This window comes from Salminus brasiliensis, chromosome 10, assembly GCF_030463535.1.
Source record: "Salminus brasiliensis chromosome 10, fSalBra1.hap2, whole genome shotgun sequence".
Classification (NCBI taxonomy): domain Eukaryota; kingdom Metazoa; phylum Chordata; class Actinopteri; order Characiformes; family Bryconidae; genus Salminus; species Salminus brasiliensis.
Genome location: NC_132887.1, coordinates 31,967,605 through 31,990,606, shown reverse-complemented (window position 1 = coordinate 31,990,606; position 23,002 = coordinate 31,967,605). Strand labels below are relative to the sequence as shown.

The window sequence follows — 23,002 nt, the reverse complement described above, 5'->3', positions numbered from 1 at the left end:
GAGCAGGTGTCCTAATACTTTTACCCATTTCTCCATGCATGTTTTACAATTATATATTTCTAACTTTTGGGACTACATGAAGGACGTCATCATCAGTGAGATTGTATGGTAATTTTTTGCAAATGTGAAAAAGGCCTTTAAGCCCCTTGAATCTTACATTTTGATTCATGAAGTTGGGCAGCTCTACAAGTTCAGGCAACACCTTTTTTTTCTATGACTATGACTGGTTACCAGCGGCAGACAGACCTGCAAGACTGTCAGGTCAGGAGTGGTCACTGGAGTGGCCGATAACATTTGAGGCCAACCCTTGAGGGCACCCCTGTTTAGAAGTCCAATATAAATATTAGTTATTTGTCATCAGCTTTAAATGTTCATGTTCAAGGCAGCTAACAAGCTGAGAGGCTTTGCTCCTCTGGGATAAACAGTCAGAAGTTTAAGAAAGGTCAGTGTTGAGATAATGTACTTAACTTGATCTTGTACTTTGTGCTGCTTGGATGATATTTTAAATGAAAGTAATTTAGGATCAACCTTTTTAAAGCCCAAACAACCATTTTATTCAAAAGAAATATTCATCGTTTGAGGAAAAAAAAAAACATTCTCAGCTCAGCATCCTCCGTAAGTATGCTGTCCTGTACATTTTTCGATATGCCAGATTTTCCCTAAGCCACTGAGTGTGTGGGGAAGCTTAAAGAAAGAGATCATTGTCAATAACCAATGTCAATGCAACCAATGTTGCTCATAGTCTTTTCCATTAGAATGCTAGGGATTGAGTCTCCCTGCCTTGTCGCCCTTCCACCCCTTTATGCCTGTCTGCCTGAATGCACTCAGCAGTGCAGAGTTACTGATAAAGACACGTTTGACATGACAGTTGTGTATTTTGTTCTGGAACGTGGCAGAATTGAAGAAATTGCAAAAAGGGAGCAAGAGGTGGAGGCAAGAGCGAGAGGTGATCACACACACTGACACACGTGTATTGTCATACAAATGCGCTTCATGCAGGTTTTGTGTTGTTTGCTGCTGTATGGGGGCGACACTGAGACTACTGAGGAAGTTTTACAGCCGGTTGCATTTGAAATAATACAAACTAGGGATAAGTTTATCCAGCTCTTTCTGTTCCGGTACGATACATAAACCTATCGTAACGGCCGATATGCGATCCGAGACCATTGTTGTAATAATAAATCCGTAAGCCTTACCATGTGGAGTGACTTTAGGCATCAGGATTGATTTAATCATTACTAACGTTGTTAAACAAGCTGTAACAAATGAACACAGATATTAATTAACTGAATTTCTATTTATTTCTCACTAAAATTAATAATTGTGCTGGACCTTGTACATCCTGTACATCTGCACTCCTGGACACTACGAAAACTTTACACTTTACTTAAATACCAATATATTGACATATTTATTCAAGATTGTCATCTGCTCCTCCTGCAAATTGTTCATTCTTTATTCTTTTTTAATTGGGCCGCCTTTCATCACCGGTTGGTTTAAATGCATAATTTTTTACATTTATTCTACTTATTGTTATTATTGTAGTTTTTGTATTATATTATTATTGTGCTGTATTGTGTAATTGCTACTGGCTACTAAATTTCCTTTGGGATCAATAAAGTAACTATCTATCTATTTATCTATCTATCTGTCTATCCATCCATCCATCCATCCATCCATCTGGTTCAGGGAATGGATCGTTTCCATGGATTAGCCTAATTATCTAACACCCAATCCAGCTATGTTGTTACTATCGAGACAGATCCTAGTGCACATCCTAGTATTGGATTGTTGCATCACTAATACAAACTCATCCTCTTATTTAAAATATGCACAAACCGATCAGTACGTTTTAATTTTTTGCCTAAAATCTCTGAAAGCACACATTTTTTCAGGATGTGACCATGATGACTCTCACAAAGGTTTCGTGTTCTCCTCTTGTTGCTCTGTTTTCTTCTCTTTCATACAGAGCGTGAGTACAGTTAGTGTGAAAGACCTTTCATGTGAGCTGTGGGTCTTAGTTGTAGTTGGAGTCACTGATTTTGCTTGTTAGTCTTGATCTACTGCTTTCATCCTTTTACTGCAGTGGTGGAATATCCTCCAGCTTGGAGGCTTTTGAAATCAAATCTTTCTGACCTTTACATATTGCACCCAGTGCATAACATTTAACGGCGGAATTATTCAGGGGGTGCTGCACAGTAGCGCCGCAGGTGGTCTGCGTGTGTGTATTGTACAGCTTACTAGGCCCTCCACTATCTCTGAGGAGTTTGGGGCATTCTCCCTGTGTTCGCATAGGAGTACCCTGGTTTCCTCCTGCCTCTCAAAAGCTCACACAGTAGCTGATCTGGCCAAGCTAATTTGCCCTCTAGGTGTGACTAGAGAATGACTGCTTGTGTGTGGTACCTGGCACCTTGTGATTGTACCCAGTGATTCTGGGGAGGCCTCGGACCCACTGCAACCCTGTCCAGGAAGAAGCAGATATGAAGATGGATGAATTGTTAATTCAGGGTATACTGAATCATCATCATCATGATCATCATAATCTTAGGATTACAACACTGTATTGCTACAGTTACAGTATGTAAGGAATTCCCTGCTTCAGTCACAGCACTTCAGAATTTAGTATTTCCCCTGTTCTAAAGCCCTTGTTTACCTTGTGATAGTAGTGAACAGTGATGAACTGATGATAATGATGTTCTGAAATACTGTGCATAGTACAGTAAAATACAGTTTCAAAATCATTGTGATGCTCCACTGCCTTGTAAAAGGGAAAATGGCATCTCTATAATTCCCATTCCGGGGGCAACATGCCAGAAACTGCTCTATCGTACTTTGATGAAGCGGGCACAAGACTGCTCACGAGAATAGCAAAACACTGCATAGCCATTCATTTACACGTTAGAATTGTGTAAAAGCATGTAGTATTAATTTACTGCTTCAGATCACATGCTTCTTTCACTTTCAGTGACAGTTCTGTACGCCTTGGCCGAAAGGCATGTGCAAAGCATGAATTACACTGTCAGACTGTAGGGGGAACCCAGGAGCAAGAAGTGCTAATTCTGGCATAATGTTGCTTTAAAGTAGCATTGATTATTTGCCTACTATTTCCTAAAACATGCCTACTCATGCCAGCAACAGTGGAGCTCAAGCAATTAACTGGGTGTCAATCGGCAGAACTTTCTGACTGATGTTTAGTCACTAGTGTAGTAGTGTGTCCAATCTCAGATGAGTAGACTGATTTACTGTATTCCTACCTAATCATAGTTAAAAATAGGTATTTGTTTCTGTGTATTATATGCTTGATTTTGATTTTGACTGTGAAATGCACATTCACATTCATCCAGTTATGAGTATAACCCTCCTGATCAGGCTGCAGGCTGGACATCTGGCAAAATCAAGGATGGTAATTAAAAAAAAAAAAGCATCCTTGGCTGAATTTCACATTTTATGAAGTAGTAAACACAGCCTTTGTAACCAATCAAACATAAAACTCACTATTTATTTTTAGTGATCATAATGCAGTTATTTTGCCTTTCATAACACAAAAATAAAAAAGCTAAATTATTTATGACTTGTGCAGATATTTGGCCACATTACAGATTCAGGACATAGTAACACTCCCTTTGGCAGAATCACTGGGCTTTTTTGTAGATACATTTCTTTCAGTTGTTGTAGCTGGATTTCCCCCACTCCTCTTTGCAGAAGGCCTCTAGTTCTGAGCTATTCTTGGGTTGTTTGACATGCACATCAGTTTGAGTTCTGTTCATAAATGTACTACTTTATCTACTTATGTTGTTTAGGTCAGCATTCCAAAAGCTTCCAAAAAGTCTCTTCGAATAGTTCTTAGTGGCTTTTGAGGTATGTTTTGGATCTGGCAGCCACCCCATTTTTAATGTTATAATTTATTTAGGAATATGATAATTTATTGAGAATGTGATATTAATTTCATGAAAAATTAGTTTTTTTAGGAATGTGATATTTGTTGATATAATTGTCATTGAAATGTTCTCATTTCTTTTAGGATTTTTAGGATTGTGGTATTTATTTAGGGCTGTGATATTATTTTTTAGGAATGTGATCATTCCTAAAAAATAATTGTTTTTTCATAATTTTCTGATTATATATTTTTTCGATTATATATTTTCAGTTGTGTCCTAGTGTTCAGAGGGTTTTTTTTCGCACATCTTCTATACATCTTTGAGTCATTTGCTGAAGTTGGATGACATTTGTAGAGATGGTTGTGTTGCACTGCCACAGTTCCTTTGCAAAAATCATTACCACACTTCCAGATGAATTCCAGGCATGCAAATATGGGGATGGTCATGCTTCCTTCAGACAGGCACACAATTTTAAACATGGCTGCTTTTCATCATCTCCTCAGTCCGAGGAGTTTTCAGGGAGTGACTGGCGTTAGCATTATCCACTCAGAGTGCATGACTGTATCTGATGACTCATTCCCTACCACCCTGTTTACTTATGTCATCCCTTTCCTCTGTGATAAAGACCCTGCCGCCTCTTCTCAACTCACTAACCTACTCCCCCCACCACCAACCGTGTAACTGGTGTGATTGCAGTGTGAAGGAGGGTGCGGAGGTAATCCTAACACTGCACTCATTACTTTGTAAAAGGCTCAAATGTATGCCAGTGGATAATGTCTGCTCATGTATGTGACAGCTGAGTGGTTCCTGCAGCAAGCAGTGGAACTGCGGGGGTGGAGAGAAATGGAAGGAGGGAGAGAAAGAGAGCGCAGACACAAGGAAAGCTGGTTAGAGAGGAGAGATGGGAGAGTGATGAGGGATAAAAACACAGAGCGGGAAAAGGAAGGAAAAGATACATGTAGAGCACTAGTATCCAACCCTCCCTCTGGAGAACTACCTTCCTGCAGGTTTCAGTTACAATCCAAATGTAACACATCTCTTTCGGCCAATCAAGGCAGCAATTAGTTGGATCAGGTGGGTGGATTACTGTTGGATCCAATACCTGCGGGAATGCTCTTCAGCAGCTGGGTTGGAGAACGCTGAGGTGAAGAGTAGGAGAGAGAGAATATGTTGTTGACCACCGAGGAGATTGCCTTGGATTTTGTCCAGCTGCAGGGCTTAAAATCGCCATTATACTTTTATATCGGCAAAGAAAAGAAAGCTGCACCCCCTTCACTCTCCAGAACACATACAGAGAAGGATAATGTCTTAAAGCCCTGTACTAACACAGCCTTTGTATGTTCCCCTTTTCAGGCATAAACATATACTCTTCTTAGAAATGCATCTATCTAAGAGTTTAGCTGCATCACCGACTGACTGTGCCCCCCAGCAGTAAGCCAGCAGTAAGTCGGGAGAGGGACCAAAGCTAAGCTACTTTATTACACTGGTTGCACCAGTGAACTGGAATTAGCGCTCTCTTTACATTTTGGGGATGGGCAAGCATTGCTCATATTCATTTTACTTTCTTCTAGCAATTCAAATAAGCATCCAGACTGAAAGAGGTAGGATATGCTGCTGGCTGGCTCGTTTATGTTTTTGTGGTGATCCAAAAAAGTTTGATTTATGACAGAACAAAATAAGAATATTGTTATTGTGAAAATTCCTTTTCTGAGTATATTGTGGATATATATCAGGAGTACTCCTAGAACCATCATGTCGAATGAAAATGTTGAATAATCATGAAAATTTTATAATATTGCATTTTCACTCCATTTTACCCTTCTATGTTTGTACACTAAGTGCAGAGTAGTTAACAGCTTGTGTTGTGTTTTCTGCTGGGATTTCTGTGGATATCTACTTGTGATTCTGAAGATACCCACAATAAGCCCTGCCTCTGTGTCCACAGTACTCAGCCTTCAGACTAATTGCTCTACACAAACCCACAACTCTTGCTTCAGCACTAGTGCTGGCCCATGCTGACCTCACATACAGTGCCCTCCATAATTATTGGCACCCCTGGTTAAGATGTGTTCTTTAGCTTCTAATAAATTGAGTTTTTTTCTAAATAATATAGGACCATGATGGAAAAAAAGAGTAAAATCCAACCTTTAACTCAAGTGAATTTATTCAGTAGGAAAAAAATTCACATTAAGACATAAATTCACATTAAGAAATAATTGTTTAACATCAAATCATGTGTGCCACAATTATTGGCACCCCTGATGTTAATACTTTGTACAACCCCCTTTTGCCAACAAAACAGCACCTAATCTTTTCTTATAATATTTCACAAGATGGGAGAATACAGATAGAGGGATCTTTGACCATTCCTCTTTGCACAATCTCTCTAAATCATCCAGCGACCTGGGTCCTCTCCTCTGCACTCTCCTCTTCAGCTCACCCCACAGGTTTTCAATGGGGTTGAGGTCTGGGGACTGAGATGGCCATGGAGGAGCTTGATTCTGTGTGTGATGAACCATTTCTGTGTACATTTGGCCATATGTTTTGGGTCATTATCTTGCTGAAAGACCCAGTGAAGACCCATCTTCAGCTTTTGAGCAGAAGCCACCAGATTTTGTTATAAAATGTCCTGGTATTTCAAAGCATTCATGATGCCATGCACCCTAACAAGGTTCCCAGGGCCTTTGGAAGAGAAACAGGCCCACAGCATCACTGATCCTCCCCCATATTTCACAGTGGGCATGAGGTGCTTTTCTGCATACTCAGCTCTTGTGTTACGCCAGACCCACTTAGAGCATTTGTTGCCAAAAAGCTCTTAGTTTCATCTGACCAAAGCACACGGTCCCAGTTGAAGTTCCAGTACTGCTTAGCAAACTCCAAACGTTTGCGTTTCTGATTGTGAGTGAGAAAAGTTTTTTTCCGTGCATGCCTCCCAAACAGCTTGTTGGCATGCAGATAGCGCCTGATGGTTGTTTTGGAGACTTTGTGACCCCAAGAAGCTACCATTTGTTGCAATTCTGTAACAGTGAGCTTTGGAGACCTTTTTATTTCTCTTATCATCCTCCTCACTGTGCGTGGTGGCAAAATAAACGTGCATCCTCGTCCAGGCTTGTTTACCACTGTTCCAGTTGTTTTAAACTTCTTAATAATTCCTCTGACAGTAGATATGGACAGGTGTAGGTGAGTGGCTATTTTCTTGTAGCCATTGCCTGACTTGTGGAGGTCAACACACATCTGCCTTACTTGAATGGTATGTTCCTTTGTCTTTCCCATGTTGAAGAGGAATGGCCTCTGTGTCACGTCATATTTATACCCCAGGGAAACAGGAAGTTGTGAATTACTAATTAAATGTTCCTACATACTCTGATCAACTTCGTAAACTACTGTAGAATTGACAGAAATACTTTAATTACATTTATTTCCTAAGAAATGTTAGGGGTGCCAATAATTATGGAGGGCACTGTAGGTTTGCGTTGATATTGACTCTTCAAGGAATTCTGAAGAGCAACAGACTGCCGGTTGCAAGCAACCACATTCAAGGTCAGGGGTGGTCAGTTAAGCTTTCCCTGCTCATTTCTGGCCATGTCCATCTGGACGATTACATACTCCAGTTTGACTCGACACATCACAGCGAATTCACTAGATGATGTGAAAGGCTCAGAAAGCCATAGGAACTACTTTGCATCAAACGTCACTGTTGTCAATAATAATTAAACAAAATACAGAACTTGCTGTGTGAGACCAGAGGTGTAAAACGTGACTATCGGTAAGCAAGTTACAAGCAGAGACCTGAGAGAGCTGATTCAGAACTGTAAGACAATGACAAGCATCTCGAGTTCATGCCAAGCACCAACTTAATTGAGTACTCTTCGCTGAGGCACTTGAACCCAATTATCTTCTGCCTCGTGGTGAGCGTTCACGTGGCTACCATACCGCAACCTTTACCAGCCAAATGGGTTAATTGGATTCATTGTCTATACGTGGACCAACTCCAACAAAAAAGCAAAGTAAAAGAAAGAAGCTCAACCTTGCACCTCCACCATTAAGCACACACTGCTTTAGGTGGATCAACCCCTGAGACCCAAGGCGACCGCTGCTGGCTCCCCATCCCTGGGAGGGATCAGAACCTCATCATGCACAAGCTGAAACGTCAGCTTGCTGTAAAGGTCAATTGATGTACTTGTCACCGCTCACCTGCCATTTGATATTGGGCCAGATGAGAGCAGAAAGGGGAAGACACAAGTAGGATGGAGGGTCACTTGAGCGTGTGTTGTCATTTTCTCAGTAGCGTTGTTCGGCCCACAGAGCTCCGACAGCTAAGCCTTTCTCATTTAGGACGTGACATTTCCTTTAACATCAGAAACCCTAATCCTTCACACAGGGGCCAAGAAGCCTGGTCAGTGGTTCTGAGGGGAAGAAGTGGAAAAGAATCAGAGGAGAGGGAAACAGAAATCATTTCATTCTGAAGAGGATGTGGACAGAATGTTAATTCCGCCATGAGATTAAGTTCTGGAGATGGACTCTCACAAGAAGACAAATGACAAAGATTCTCAAACGCCTCACAGACAGGCCTCTTAACACCTTGGACAAAAGTCATTTTTAATTGCCCTAAAATGCGGCAAAGCTTACTGATTATTAATGACCTAATATAGTTTAATGAAGAGATAATTGCAGTTAAACCCTGACACTAATGGCCCTCCTTGAACATTCTCTGTCTCCTTTTAGCTCAGGAGTCCAACAAAGGGAGCGAAAACTTTGCAAAGACACTCTTCCTTGGAGAAGCTGCTGATACTGTTGATTTCTCGCTGCCTTTCTCTAGGAGTAATAAGTAATTACATCCGAGGAGAAATTCTGAGGCAGGCCTGTGTTCGCTCAGTCTGTGACAATAAAAAGATTTTAGGAGTTTTTGAGGAACACGGATACGCATTCAGAGCTGAGGCACACATATGCAAATGGATGGGGGGGGGGGTATCGCTGAATAAAAGAGTGATGTGGACCTTCGTCATGAAGCAATAAAATTGGCATCCTGGTTAACAGAGTGGAAATAGGGATGAGCGCTAGAGAAAAGAGGAATATTCCTCTTCTCAGAAGCCAGCTCGTATAACACAATGCCAATGTTCCGTGCTCACTGTTCGCTAAGCATGGCATTCAAAGCTGGCTGCCAGCCTAATTAGCAGCCAGTTAATTTATCCCCACTAGTATTCATTTATGAAAAAGGGAGTACGCTCAGGAAAAATCTGGGGGGTGGGCAAAAGAAAAGATTCCTCTGTGAAATTCAAAGTGCCATCACCCATTCATGCTTCACGGCTGGCTTTAGCAGGTCCCCAAGCTCAAAAAGTGAGTGAGTTTAGCAGGAAAATTCCAGGCTTGCTGTAGTTAACAATAGGCATAGAACTCTGACATGGGTCCTCTCGAGGCTTGTTGGCGTATTGATATGATTTATCACTGCTGTCTGTATGTGTGTGACTGTTGTCGTGTGCTATAATTGCATGTTTTACATATTTTCGTGCACACACGCGCGCTTGCATATGTTAGTGAGCAGTCTTTTGCGTCTCCCCCTCAGAAGTGTTGTCATCGTAGCTGGATAATTGACACATGTAATAATGCTGGAATTAGAAGGGACAAGACATCTCCTCAAGTACTGTGTTGGTTCAGACATTGCCCCTCTGGGCTTTGATGGACAATAAAAAATACATAACCTGCATATCAGGCGTTAACAAAGCAGGTTGATGAAACACTTAGTAATGCCATTGTTTGAATACACAAGCAAGTGTTCAGAGCTGAAATTGATGGCTGATCTTTTTTGGGTGTCAAAATGAAATGGGAAAATCAAGATTGGCATTTAATTTTTAACAAAAGATGAATAAAAATCTTTGCTCACTGATACTGTTATTTTAACATTCGTAGCTCAGCTAGTGCCTGAAGTCAAGCCACTACTCGTTTTACAGCGAGAATATTCCAATTTAGAAACTCAGAATTCCTGCAGGATTACAGCCCTGCACAGTTTGGTATTTTTCCCGGCTATAACATATCTAATACAACTCAGCAGCTAATGCCTGGGGCCTCCATGAGCTGAATCAGGTACATTTAAAGAGGAAGAAAAATAAAACTTAAATGCTTAAACTATTTTCACATATTGCTTTACTTGGTGAGTGAAAAACTGCATAGTCCTCCACAGTAGTACAAATATATAATTTAAATTATATATCTTAAAATAAGAAACACAGGCTATATATATGTAGTACTATACATGATCTATACATGTACTATACATGATCTACAGTGTGTGCAGAATTATTAGGCAAGTTGTATTTGAGAGGATTCTTTTTATTATTGAACAACAATGAAATGAAATGAAATATGTTCTCAATCAACCCAATAGACTCATAAATATCAAAGCTTAATATTTTGGGAAGTTGGAGTGTTTTTTTTTTTTTAGATTTGACTATCTTAGGAGGATATCTGTTTGTGCAGGTAACTATTACTGTGCAGAATTATTAGGCAACTTAATAAAAAACAAATATATACCCATCTCACTTGTTTATTTTCACCAGGTAAACTAATATAACACAAAATTTAGAAATAAACATTTCTGACATTCAAAAACAAAACCAAAAACAAATCAGTGACCAATGTAGCCATCTTTCTTTACGATGACACTCAAAAGCCTTCCATCCATAGATTCTGTCAGTTGCTTGATCTGTTTACGATCAACATTGCATGCAGCAGACACCACAGCCTCCCAGACACTGTTCAGAGATGTGTACTGTTTTCCCTCCCTGTAGATCTCACATTTTATGAGGGACCACAGGTTCTTTATGGGGTTCAGATCAGGTGAACAAGGGGGCCATGTCATAATTTTTTCTTCTTTTAGACCCTTACTGGCCAGCCACGCTGTGGAGTATTTGGATGCATGTGATGGAGCATTGTCCTGCATGAAAATCATGTTTTTCTTGAACGATACCGACTTCTTTCTGTACCACTGCTTGAAGAAGGTGTCTTCCAGAAACTGGCAGTAGGTCTGGGAGTTGAGCTTCACGCCATCCTCAACCCGAAAAGGTCCCACAAGTTCATCTTTGATTATACCAGTGCATACCAGTACCCAACCTCCACCTTGCTGGCGTCTGAGTCGGAGTGGAGCTCTCTGCCCTTTACTGATCCAGCCTGGGGCCCATCCATCTGGCCCATCAAGAGTCACTCGCATTTCATCAGTCCATAAAACTTTAGAAAAATCAGTCTTAAGATATTTCTTGGACCAGTCTTCACGTTTTATCTTATGTTTCTTGTTCAAAGGTGGTCATTTTTCAGCCTTCCTTACCTTGGCCATGTCCCTGAGTATCGCACACCTTGTGCTTTTTGATACTCCAGTAACGTTGCAGCTCTGAAATATGGCAAAACTGTGGCAAATGGCATCTTGGCAGCTTCACGCTTGATTTTCCTCAATTCATGGGCAGTTATTTTGCGCCTTTTTTTTCCAACACATTTCGTGCGACCCTGTTGGCTATTTGCCATGAAACGCTTGATTGTTCGGTGATCACACTTCAAAAGTTTGGCAATTTCAAGACTGCTGCATCCCTCTGCAAGACATCTCAGAATTTTTGACTTTTCAGAGTCCGTCAAATCTCTCTTCGGACCCATTTTGCCAAAGGAAAGGAAGCTGCCTAATAATTAAGCACACCTTATATAGGGTGTTGATGTCATTAGACCACACCCCTTCTCATTACAGAGATGCACATCACCTGATTTACTTGATTGGTAGTTGGCTTTCAAGCCTATAGAGCTTGGAGTAGGACAACATGTATAAAAAGGATGATGTGATCAAAATACTCCTTTGCCTAATAATTCTGCACACAGTGTATACATGCTTTATATACACAATATACATACTCCATATATACATTATATGTATAGTATACATACACTATACAAATAATATACACTCTATACACACACTACACATACATTATATGTACACTATACACACTATACACACACACTATTGCACTGTTTAAAAGTACAGGTTTAATATATAATGTGTGAAATGTGTACTTTACTATTTCCATATAGACATTGAAAAAGTTGTGGGTAAATGAAGTGTAAGTCAGGAGACATAATTGGTGGGTGCATTGTGACTTAGCAGTTGGTCACAGTTCCAGTTAGTAAGTAAGTGCAGGGTGCAGAGTGTGTGTTTGGGGTGACGGTGTGATAAGAGATCTTGTGTGATGAGACCAGTGAGATAGCTTTGTAATGGACTGAATTGATACACTGTACTACTGGCTGTTCAGCAGCCTAATTGCCTGGGGGTAGAAGCTGTCTCGGAATTGGCATCTATGAGAAGAAGCAGTGTCTTGGGTGCATGGAGTCCTCACCAAACCCCAAGGCAGTGCCATCTGAATTGAACGCTGGTTGTTAGTTCCGGAATATCACTTCTTTGCAAAAAGTTATCAGTAGTTTTCATAGTAGTTTCCATAGTTTCTCTGCATAGTTTAGTTTACCCCTCATGTAATACCATCCAGTTCAACTCAGGAAGGGACTGTTAATTAGCTTAGCAGTTTTGTCTGGGGTGTTGTGGCAGGGTTCTGCAGGAGTGTAACTGAAAAACACTAGCTGAAAGTGGCTGATTCAACTATAGTGTTATGAAAAGTACCAGCTTTAGGCTTGAAAATCACAAGCGACTTTCGTTAACCTAATGACTCAGAAAGAACTTTTTCAAGCATCTTTTGGAAAGGTAGAATGGTGGGTGTTGTGTTAATTGAGAACTATTATAATGACAAAAGGAATGCTGTTGCTGCTTCCAAGCCCCTGAAGTTGAATGATAGCTCCTAAGTTATAATGTTTTATAATATCTTAAAGGTCTTGGCAGATGATGAAGACTGAACAAAGGCTGCTTGCCTAAGCATTTTAGCTAAGTAGTCATATTTTATATAGCTATCAAGAAAAAGGAGAAACGAGAGACATCAGCTAGTGTAAAAAAATGTTTTTGTCCTGCTTTATCCACAGAGAGGACCACAGAGTGACCTCAGAGATTCTGTATGAATTCATGCAAATTAGGAATATATAATTTGAACCAATCAAGGATGAAAGGTAATTTAGCATTGCCATGTTGGAAAATGCTTTTAACTTCCTCTTTAGAAAAGACAAGTTCACTGAAGGACAAGCTAAAGTTTTTTTTTATTTTACTGGACTTTGTCCATTCTTTAATGCCTTATAAGATACAGAGTGAGGTACAGAGTCATGTACAGTGATATAAGTCATTAATGGAAACAGGCCATTTTCTTCTTAATGCTAGTCAACACATGTATTCTGAATATAAAGAGCAAAAGTCATGAGTCACTTCGTTCAAGTTCCTGGAAGGCTGGTAGCGGGGCCAGGATTGCTGTTTTAGATGGGTCGAATTTGCGGGTGGGCCAAATTTGAATTTCACTCAGGCAGCAGGGGAGATATAGACTGCGGTAGAAAAAGTCTAACCATAGCTCAGATTTATGGTTAGCTTATGGTTAGATTTATGGTTTATGCTTAGCTTTGCTAAGCAGCCTTCAAATACTGAAGAAGGCAAAATTGGACAGTTGGATACTCGAAACCCGGAGCTCATAATCAAGCGGTATAATATATATAAATGATATAATTAATTAATATCAAAACTTGCTTTGCTACAGCATTGCCACAATAATGACAAACACACTGTAACTTTAATAAACTGTTGTTTTCTTGATGGGCTAATGATCTTTTTTGTGTTCAGATTAGAAATCACTGTAATTAGAAATTACTGTAGAATCACTGTCCAATTAAAAACATGTATCTCGAAAATGGTGACTTTAAAGGAGAAGGCAAAACTGTTCTTAACTTTGAATGGAAATTAATGTAAAATTATGGCCTGCCGGCGGGCCATAGCCTTTTTTTAAGGGGTTAAAGCATGACCATAAACTTTCAGTCCTTAAATCACATGCTGTTCTCCACACATTTTACCTCAAAATAACAACAGCAAATCTACTAATGCCGTACTCGATAAACTCATACCTCTTGTGTTAGCATGATGAGAAGCTCCTTGATTAGGTGCTGCAAACTCTCTTGGGATTCAGTGATCTTGCAAGCACAGAGCTCCACCTGATCTTTCTGTGTTAAACAAAAAGTGAGCTCACTATCCATGTAACCTTGCTTTGTGGATCCCCCTCTGGAGCACGTTGTGAAGGTCATCGTTGTCTTCATTCCTAAAGTAAACATCTAACAAACATCAACAAACCTCTGCTAGCCTATTTTTTGCAATTACGGAGGACGTATGACACTCTCATGTGTGTTTTTTCCAGTTATTAATGCATATTCATAAGGGAGCTTTAGCACACGTCTGTATTCTGGTTTCATCTTTATTTTAGGCTGTCCCTCACCTTCTTTTGCAAACTTCTATTGAGTTGTTCTTTTTACCTCCGTTTGGAGAGGCATACCCAAATCGATTCCAGCACAGCAAACTACCTCCTTGCACCCCCCCCCCCTCCTCCTCCCGCCCATTGCTGAAAATCGATTTGCAAATACAAAATGTTGCTTGCTCTCTGTCAGCGCGAGAGCGTGATAACCTCCGTGACTAGTCTATCAAACCCTCATCCACTGGCAACATGGCAGCCGGGATCGGTTCAATTTGGGAAACTCAGGCGTGAAATTCAGAATGACAAAGTGCGCCAGGCTCGGCCTTGCCTCATTGCCTGTGTACAGCCAATGCGGAGACTGAACTGTTGACCTCAGCTGTAAGAGATATTGTATCGTACAGTTCATAATCCACTCACAGTGTGGGGGCCTGTTTGTCATTTAGAATGGAGAGAAAAAGTCCTGCTTTCTCTCTGATGCATGATGTCTCACCCCACCTCCCCTCGTCGTCTTTCTCTGCCCTTCTTCCCTCCCGCCTCCTTATTCATTCTCATTCTTTCCTCTAGCCTCAACAACAATTTGGCAACCTCCAACAAATGTGTGAAAACTGCAAGATAACATGGAGCTTTTTTCTTAATTATTGTCAGAGAATTGACAGATCTCCTCCACTGACATGCTTAATGATCAAACATATAAATGTACCTTGCAACCAATGACTGAAGCTCTAATTCTCCCATGATTAATCAAGAGATATGTAGAATATATGTGTTGGATGTAGTGGATTAATTATAATCTGTACACATCTGAGTGAAATCACTTGTGTAGGATACATGGAGCTCATTCTAGCTAAAATTTGGGCTCTGGTTGTAATTAGCCAGGACAGTAGCAGCTCCTTGTTCTTGTGCACCTTGTGTTCAGCAGTACAAATATCACAGCCAGCACAAGAACAAGGAGCTGCTACTGTCCTGGCTGTTCTTGTGCACCTTGTGTTCAGCAGTACAAATATCACATCACTGATTGTCCTGGGTCATGACTCCGTGGTGGATTATCGGGGATTTAGATGTTCGGTAGCAGAATTTTAATTGGTTGCATAGTTTTCGGTTCATCTGTGAGTTGTGTATGTGGTCAGTTAACCACCATTGCATTGAAAACAAGGCAGAAGATGCTGTTGGCCTCAATGTGGACCATTTGACTGTATACACAGAGCGCTTTAAATACTACTGGTGTTTTCATGTGCTATTAATCTTAACCTTGTTGCTAAAATTGCATGTGCTGTTTTGACATGTGTTAAATGCCTTAGCAAAGTGCCACTATGAAAAAAGACCACTGCTTTTCAGAGAGATTTAGCTCTTTGATTGAGAAGGAGTGAGAATGTGTGAAGCCAGCTTTACAATTTAAGTCATTGGGCTAGATTCATTAAACTCAGTGGTAATGGCACTTATTACGTCACACAAAATGTGGGTTACAGTGAGTCTTACTCATAAGGTGCTTTTAATGATTTTTTAGCACATATGCTAAGTAACAGCCAGTCAAAATTGACTAATGACAAATATTAATGACCAACACTCAGCGCCTGTTTGAGTGTTAACAATCGGCCGACAGTCTCAGAATCAGAGCCACAGAATCAGATTCCAATAAAAGAAGCAAAGAACTGTTAAGTAAAATACAGCAATAAGTAAGCACTGGAAAAGGAAGAAAATAAAGAAATCTTTTTGGGTAACTGTCATGGCGTGCTAGGCCAGACCAAGATGGGACAAACACTCGCAGAATCGGTTTCAAAGCAAGCAGATATATTAACAAAATGCAGATAACAAGAAGGGGGCAAGTGAGGCAAAATGCAGCAGATCTCCACATTGATGGGGGCTTTCCCCACTAGCACCCCAGTTTGGAATGCCAGTTACCCAGCCCACACAGTTTCACTTGCAGTGTTTCCAGGCTCTCCTCCAACACGTGCACGGAAAGCCATCTGCCTCTTTTTCCGAATTGCCATTGATGCACCATCATTGGGCCACTAACGCCCTTTGAGAAAAGCGTCATGTTCCTGGTTGTGATGCATCGGCCAGCATTGCACTGTAGTATGTGTGGAGAAAGTGCCATCTACCCACCCTGGAGAGAGCAAGGCCAATTATGCTACCAGCACGACCAGGATTCGGGAGCTTTTTTCCCCAAAAGCCCACCATGAAAGGGATATCAGAGTGTCTCATTCTCAAAGTCACATACTTACTATTTATGCATAAAAGGTTTTTGGCACCTTTAAAGCAATCTACCAGTGCACTTTGTGAATCCTTAATCAGACAGGAAGCTTCTGAAGTGTCACCATTTATATGGAGCGGCAACCACAAAACAACACATTTAAAAACTTTATATGTTAAAGTTATTCTCATATTTACTTCCTTTTCTTGATTTCTGTCGTTTAATCTGCTGTCCTCTATAGTGATGTGATTAGTCAGTGTGGTTTTATTTATACCTTGATTAAACAAAACCAGAATAAGCGCTTGGTGATCCAAAGTGGGCTCTGAATGTGCTAACGCACTTGCTTGGAAAAAGTCAAGCTATGGATACAGTGTATCTATCCTCTAGTAAAGTAAGCCCTGTGCGAGTTTGGGTGGTATCCACTTTTTTATGCTGTCATACAGTCTTAAAATATTATTGTGATGTACAGTAATACCAGAGACGGAGAGTAGCTGCTAAGTATGTTGCGGAAGTAGCGCAGATGGTTTTACTTCTACATGGCTTCCATACAATCTGATCCTGCATTATTTAAAACCGGAAAAACAATCAAATACAAAGTTCAGTTTGCTCACAGGGTGACCAACTAAGTGAGCACTGTGCAGAATTTTACATCAATGAATATTAAACGGTCAGTCTGACAATTACAAATGTTCAGCTGCTCTGAATCAGGAGAGAGAAGCTTTAGATTAGCAGAAGCATTAGCTTAGTTAGCAGGACAACAATTTTCTGAGAAAACGCACACTTGCTAACATTTAGGCGATAATGACTCAGATCGAGCGATTGCTGTTGAAAGGACAGAAAGCTGAATTTAGATAAGACTTTAAGATAAGTTTTTTAAATTTTTAGATAAGTTAGCTAGCAGGCTAAACACAACAGCAGACTGTTCCAGCTAACTGAGGCTCAAGTTACATGTTTAGAGGATAAAATCTTATATCTGAGAGCACAAAGTTGAGTGAATGGTCTTAAGAGTGTTTTCTACTGTTTTAACATTTAACATTTAGTAGACTGATTCATCCAGGTTTACCTGCTCTCCCTTTTAATTGAACTCACCACATCGCTAAACCCTCAACTACAGTGGGACTGTTTTTGACTACACCAATCAGTGAGCTTACAAAACACCCCCACACTTGAGCTCTTTTAAGCCTGAGAGAACGCACACTTATAAACGTTTAGACATTAATGACTCAGATCGAGCGACTGCTGTTGAAAGGATGGAAAGCTGAATTTAAAATATATTTCCTAGTTTTGGATCTGTAGCCCACTCTGTAGCCCAAGCAGCTAGCCTTTGCATAACTTGCACAGAGTATCAGAAAGCCCTAAGCAGCTGCTGTTCACTTTCAGCCGACACTACTATTAATGATAAAAACTCGTGTGAAGTTAATCGACTGGTGTTAGGAGTGATGGATAGGCAAAATGCGACAGGGCCTGCCTTGTTTGGAATATTTGGCCTTTACTAAGGCTCAAATCACACACATTTAGAGAATAAAGCCTCATATCTGAGAGCACAAAATCAATTGAATCGTCTTGAGAGTGTTTTTGACTGTTTTAGCATTGAACATTTGGTAGACTGATTCATCCAGGTTTGCTTGCTTGCCCTGAGTTGAACCCAAACTCTGAACTGTTTTCAGATAATAACATCACCAATCAGTGAGCTCACAATAAACTCAAATAAACTCATAAAGTTTCCTTACAGAAAGATGCAGAAAACTTTAATGTTGTAACAGGGCTCTAATAATGGGCTGTGACCGTAATTTTGCTCTGAATTATGTGACAATTCAAATACAGCATACACCATGCTGAGTAATAGCTAGCTTGCCATTATAGAATATGTTTCCGCTTGGATGTTCAGCTTTTCAACCACTTTGACCATCAGTGACCACCTGGAAAAAAAAAGCTGAAAAAAAAAAAACAAAAGCTGATCTTGAGCTGGACTTTTCAGTGGTGGTCCATCAAAAGCCACATAAAACCATACAGATGTCATCACTGGAAATAAGGCAATTCTTTTTTTTTTTTTTTTAACTGTAAATGAAGCCCCTCACGATGATAGTGCTATACAGTCTTGAGGGGCTGGGAAAGCTTAATGGAACACACTGTGAGAAACCACTTTAAGAATTTGTGAATTGAGCTCTTTCTCATGAAAAGAAAGGAAAACACACAACCCTCAGTGGGCCAGAGTAGCAGTGCTGTGCAGTACAGTAGCGAGCACATCCTCTGAGTTTTCCTCTGAATTAGGCAGAAAAACTGCAAACGTGTCGTACAGTAGTACCCTTCTGAGGACATCAGATTATCTCTCAGCAAACAGAGGACTCTGGGGGCTGCAGTTTTTCTCTGTGCAAGCTCTAATGAGAGAAAGAGAGAGAGAGAGCGAGAGAGAGAGAGAGAGAGAGAGTGTGTGTGTGTGTTTGGATTCTTGACCCCTTCATGATTCACTGCCTAAATCTTGTACATGCAGAATGAGTCAAGAGCACTTGGTTTGTGCCACCTTCCAGTTTTGCCTTCAGTTTTAACAGCTGTCTCTGAACAGATGTTCGATGTTGCTTTCTGAAAAACTGCTGAGCTTTGCCTTCTTCCAGATTAAGAGTGTGTACAGTATCACTCACTGTTTTTTCACATACGCATGCAAGTCCACATTAACTTTGAAGCGTCAGTGGATTTTGTAATTGCTCTGTAATCTCTTTAGCCTTTATTGCATCCCTTAGTTTGCTCGTTTTTCAAGAAGTCAATACATTAATACAGCAGCACTTAAAGTTGTCTGATGAAGAGTCTGAGGAATGGTTTTGTCTAGTTTTATTATTTTCTAGGTTTTAAAGGGAAGTCTGGGTATCATAATGTCACACATATGTGGAGGCAGGAATGATGGATGACTGAGTCAAAAGGGAAGAGACAGGGTGGTGGAGGGTTGCGACTTGTTGAAGACTTGGCGTAGACATGTGAACAAGATATTTAAAAGATGTTGGATTACAGAGGAGGGGCGTCAGGCATGTTCCTCCTTCTTAAATGTGGTTATTTCACTCCACTACGTACTCAGTTATTCATTTACCAGTGTGAGCTATTATTAATAATAGCTAATATCAAGGCTTTCAGTGTTTGGTGTCTTCAGCCTTGTCTTGATTTCAGCTTCCATTCTTTTTTGAAAAATTGCATTCAGTTCTAATACCTGAGACATTCAGTGATGTTGAGGTCTGGACTCTTAAGATGATCAGTCCATTGTTCTGGAAGCATCACTGTCTTTGTTTGGTTTTAAAAAAAAATAAGTTTGCTTTTCTTAGCAAGGGCTTCATGATCAGGTGCACATCCTCCCAGCGTCACAGCGTTGAGTCATCTTTTTACAGTGGAAAGTCAGACTAAAATATCCATAGATTAACATCTAAAGCTAGAGCTTGAATTTCTACTCTCTTTTAAAGATGAAAGTGGTCTTCCAGGTCTTATACAGTTGTTAGGTTTTCTTATATGTTATCTGTATCTTTCAATCTTATTTTCCTTTATCTTACCTCAAGTAGATTTTCTTACATTTAGTAAGTCAAATGAAGTGCTCAGTGGTTGTCTGTGAGTTTTGCGCAGTACTACATTTGCCTTGGAAACATTTGCTCAAAAGCTTTTGGCTGACATTGTGCTCTGTACTGGGCATTATGACAGTTTCCAATCTGTTCTTCTGTTCTTCACAGATCCACCAGCAGTGGAGCCTGTGTATACAGAGATTCGACAAGGCCTGGGTCGGGCCTTCAGCCTGAGCTGCAGAGTGCTGCGCGCACACCCATCCCGCGTACTGAAGTACGAGTGGAAACTGGGCACGCGGCTTCTGACCGTGGGGCAGTTCGACACTCGCGATGAGACTGAGTACCATGTGAGGGCACTCAACCGCGAGGGCTATGGTGCATACACCTGCGACATCACAAATGAGGCTGGTGCTGGACGCTGCACGTTTCTGGTCACAGGTACGTGAGTTTTACCCATGCCTGCTTACCTTGAAGCATTGTGGGTTTTATATGTACAATGGATTGTTTTCAAATGAATGACAGTAATAAATGTAAAGAAAGATTATAGCAGAAGTGTCTGAGCTTACATTTGTTGAGAAATGTGCACAGCTGTTCTCTTTGCACAATTTAACCCAATTAAAATGTTCTTTTGAATTATTTACGGTGCATATTTTGTTGACGTTTGACTTTTGTCACTTCTCTGTGACTCTATATTTAACTTAGCTTACAGATTCGGTTACAGAGAACACATTTTGTGGCCAGCTTGGAGTCTTTTAAATCTTTTTTCACTTTTATTTCCATTTTTCTAGGATTTTTTACCAAGTCATCCTTGCAGAGCATCCTTTTTTTTATTAAGCATCTTGCATGCACAGCATATTTAAGATCCACCCACAGATTGTCAGTGATGTTCAGTTTAGAAGACTGTGAGGGCCATTACAAAAGCTTCAGCTTGCTTGATTTTGGGGTATGTTTTAGATCACTGCCCTGTGGTAGAAGCTTCAGCTCAAGCTTTAGTTTTTTTGCCTGACTGTGCGGATATTTAGTAAAGCCCACTCTTCTGTCTATCCATGCAATGTTTCCTATGCCACTATCTGCCTCACCACATGATAGATCCACAGCCAAGTTTTACTTGATTAAATATATATCCCAGGCCCAACGATGGTTACCCAGTTACCGGAAAGGTTAAAAGCATGAATGTAATTATTGATTTAATCTGAATCCATTGATGAAATTCATCCAAGATGAAATTAAATGAGTCTGAATAACTTCAAACATGAATACCCAAACATGAATACCAAAAGAAAGAGAGAGTGAGTGAGACAGATAGCATAGGTGAGGCCCTGTGCAACCCAGCTCCCCTGAAATTCTAGCTCCCTGTTCTTACTCAGAGACCTTAACCTTTTATCATTGCCCAGGTAGTTATCTCTTACACAAGAGTCTAACCAGCCAATCGAAAGTGCCATGTTGCAACCTCCTATCTCCAACATCCCTCCCATGGGGCATGCAAAGTTTAAAAGGTGATGATGGCCAATCAACACTTGTTTGAAAAATGCCTCTTTTTTTGCAGACTTTAGATATAGATTTTTGTGAAGGTTCTGCAGGTAAGGTTTCCTCATAATTCTATCATGCAGATTGTGGATGTGTGAGCAGTGCTGCACAGTAGAATGGTGCACCACCACGCTCATGTCAGCTAAATATTCCTGCAGGTCTTGGCTCTCATATGGGACTTTTGCTTTGCCTTTCTGGTAGTTCTATCAGAATTATCTTGGTTTTTCAGATCTTGTCCTGGATACAACAGGTCTCCTTAAATGCCTTCCTTAATGACCTTTCAGACAGTTGAAATTGCAAGCTTTTTAAGATCTTTAAAGAGCTGCTCCTCTGCACATGCCACAGCTACTATACTATTTATTTCTATCGTTTTAAGTTAATGAGATATAAAGTAACTGCACCTCAACAGTTGCTAAAATAAGCTATATAAAAAAACTGTTGGCTGCAGAGCTTTTTTTTAAACTGTTGTACACAGTTGAGCTGTCCTAATTTCATTTGCAGTGTTCCTCGATGCCATGCTAAGGGGTAGTTGGCATGCAGCCAACTCTGGCACAGATAAAACTCGTTTGCCATGTCATCCTGAGCAGTTGCTTCAGATCAGGGAGTGATTTGTCTTTGATTTTGTGCCACTTCATAAGTGGTCTGAGCACACAGCTGGTGCTGTACCAAGGCTGTTTCGTTTCAGAGGCGAGCACTACTGCTTCTTCTCTCTCATTTTTCCTTTTGCCCTGCTATCACTGCTGAATATTCATGACTGAAATCCCAGCTGGTTGATGAGGCATCCTGGACCAGAGAAGTATGTGGGAAGAAATGAGCTACCTGCTTTCTGATGCATAGGTTATTCTTGGAGCTGTTTCACCCCTAATCATTTAATTTGCATTGACAATTTCCTGCTCTGCTCAGCAGGCATAAAAGAGGATTATATCACTCATATCCTTGTGCCTCCCCCCCCCCTCTCTCTCTGTCTCTCTGTCTTTCTCATTCACCAGCCCATCCGATCGAGCACTCATCCATCTAGGTAATCCTACTAGATCTAGTCTCTCTCTCTCCCTCTCACCCTCGCTCTTGCTCTTGGTCTTGCTTGCTCTTACTTGTGCTCTCTTGCTCTCACTCATGCACCCTCTCTCTCTCTCTCTCTCTCCCTCTCCCTCCCTCTCCCTCTCCCTCTCTCTTTACTTCTTTCCCCATATTTCATGTACTTCAGCAGGACGTGCTGAAGGCCATTATTTTGCACAACCCATGCATTGTTGATGAGCCTCTCCTGCACCGCGGAAACCTGCAGTTTCCCTCTAAGCTTAGCACAAGCCATCAAGATCTGTGTTCTTCCACACCTGAGGATGACAGGAGGGACACAAGAGCAACAAAATCCTGTGTTGAGCCTTATTGTAGTGGAGCATAGTCTATAGGAGGGTTACATTTTCTCTTAACTGAGACAGAGGAAAGCTGACATCACAGGCATAAGTGTCAGTACTGGCATCATGCTTTAGCGTTATTTTAGATATTGTATATAAT

The 23,002-nt window shown here is 40.7% G+C and overlaps 1 protein-coding gene across 2 annotated transcripts in view; it reads left to right on the top strand.

Moving 5' to 3' along the window:
* mdga2a (MAM domain containing glycosylphosphatidylinositol anchor 2a) overlaps window positions 1-23,002 on the top strand; it is a 194,436-nt gene that overhangs the window by 113,299 nt on the left and 58,135 nt on the right. For both annotated transcript variants that reach the window (XM_072689830.1, XM_072689829.1), the window contains exon 9: window positions 20,132-20,401. In XM_072689830.1, coding sequence (XP_072545931.1) covers window positions 20,132-20,401 — 270 coding nt within the window. The remainder of the gene's footprint in view (window positions 1-20,131; window positions 20,402-23,002) is intronic.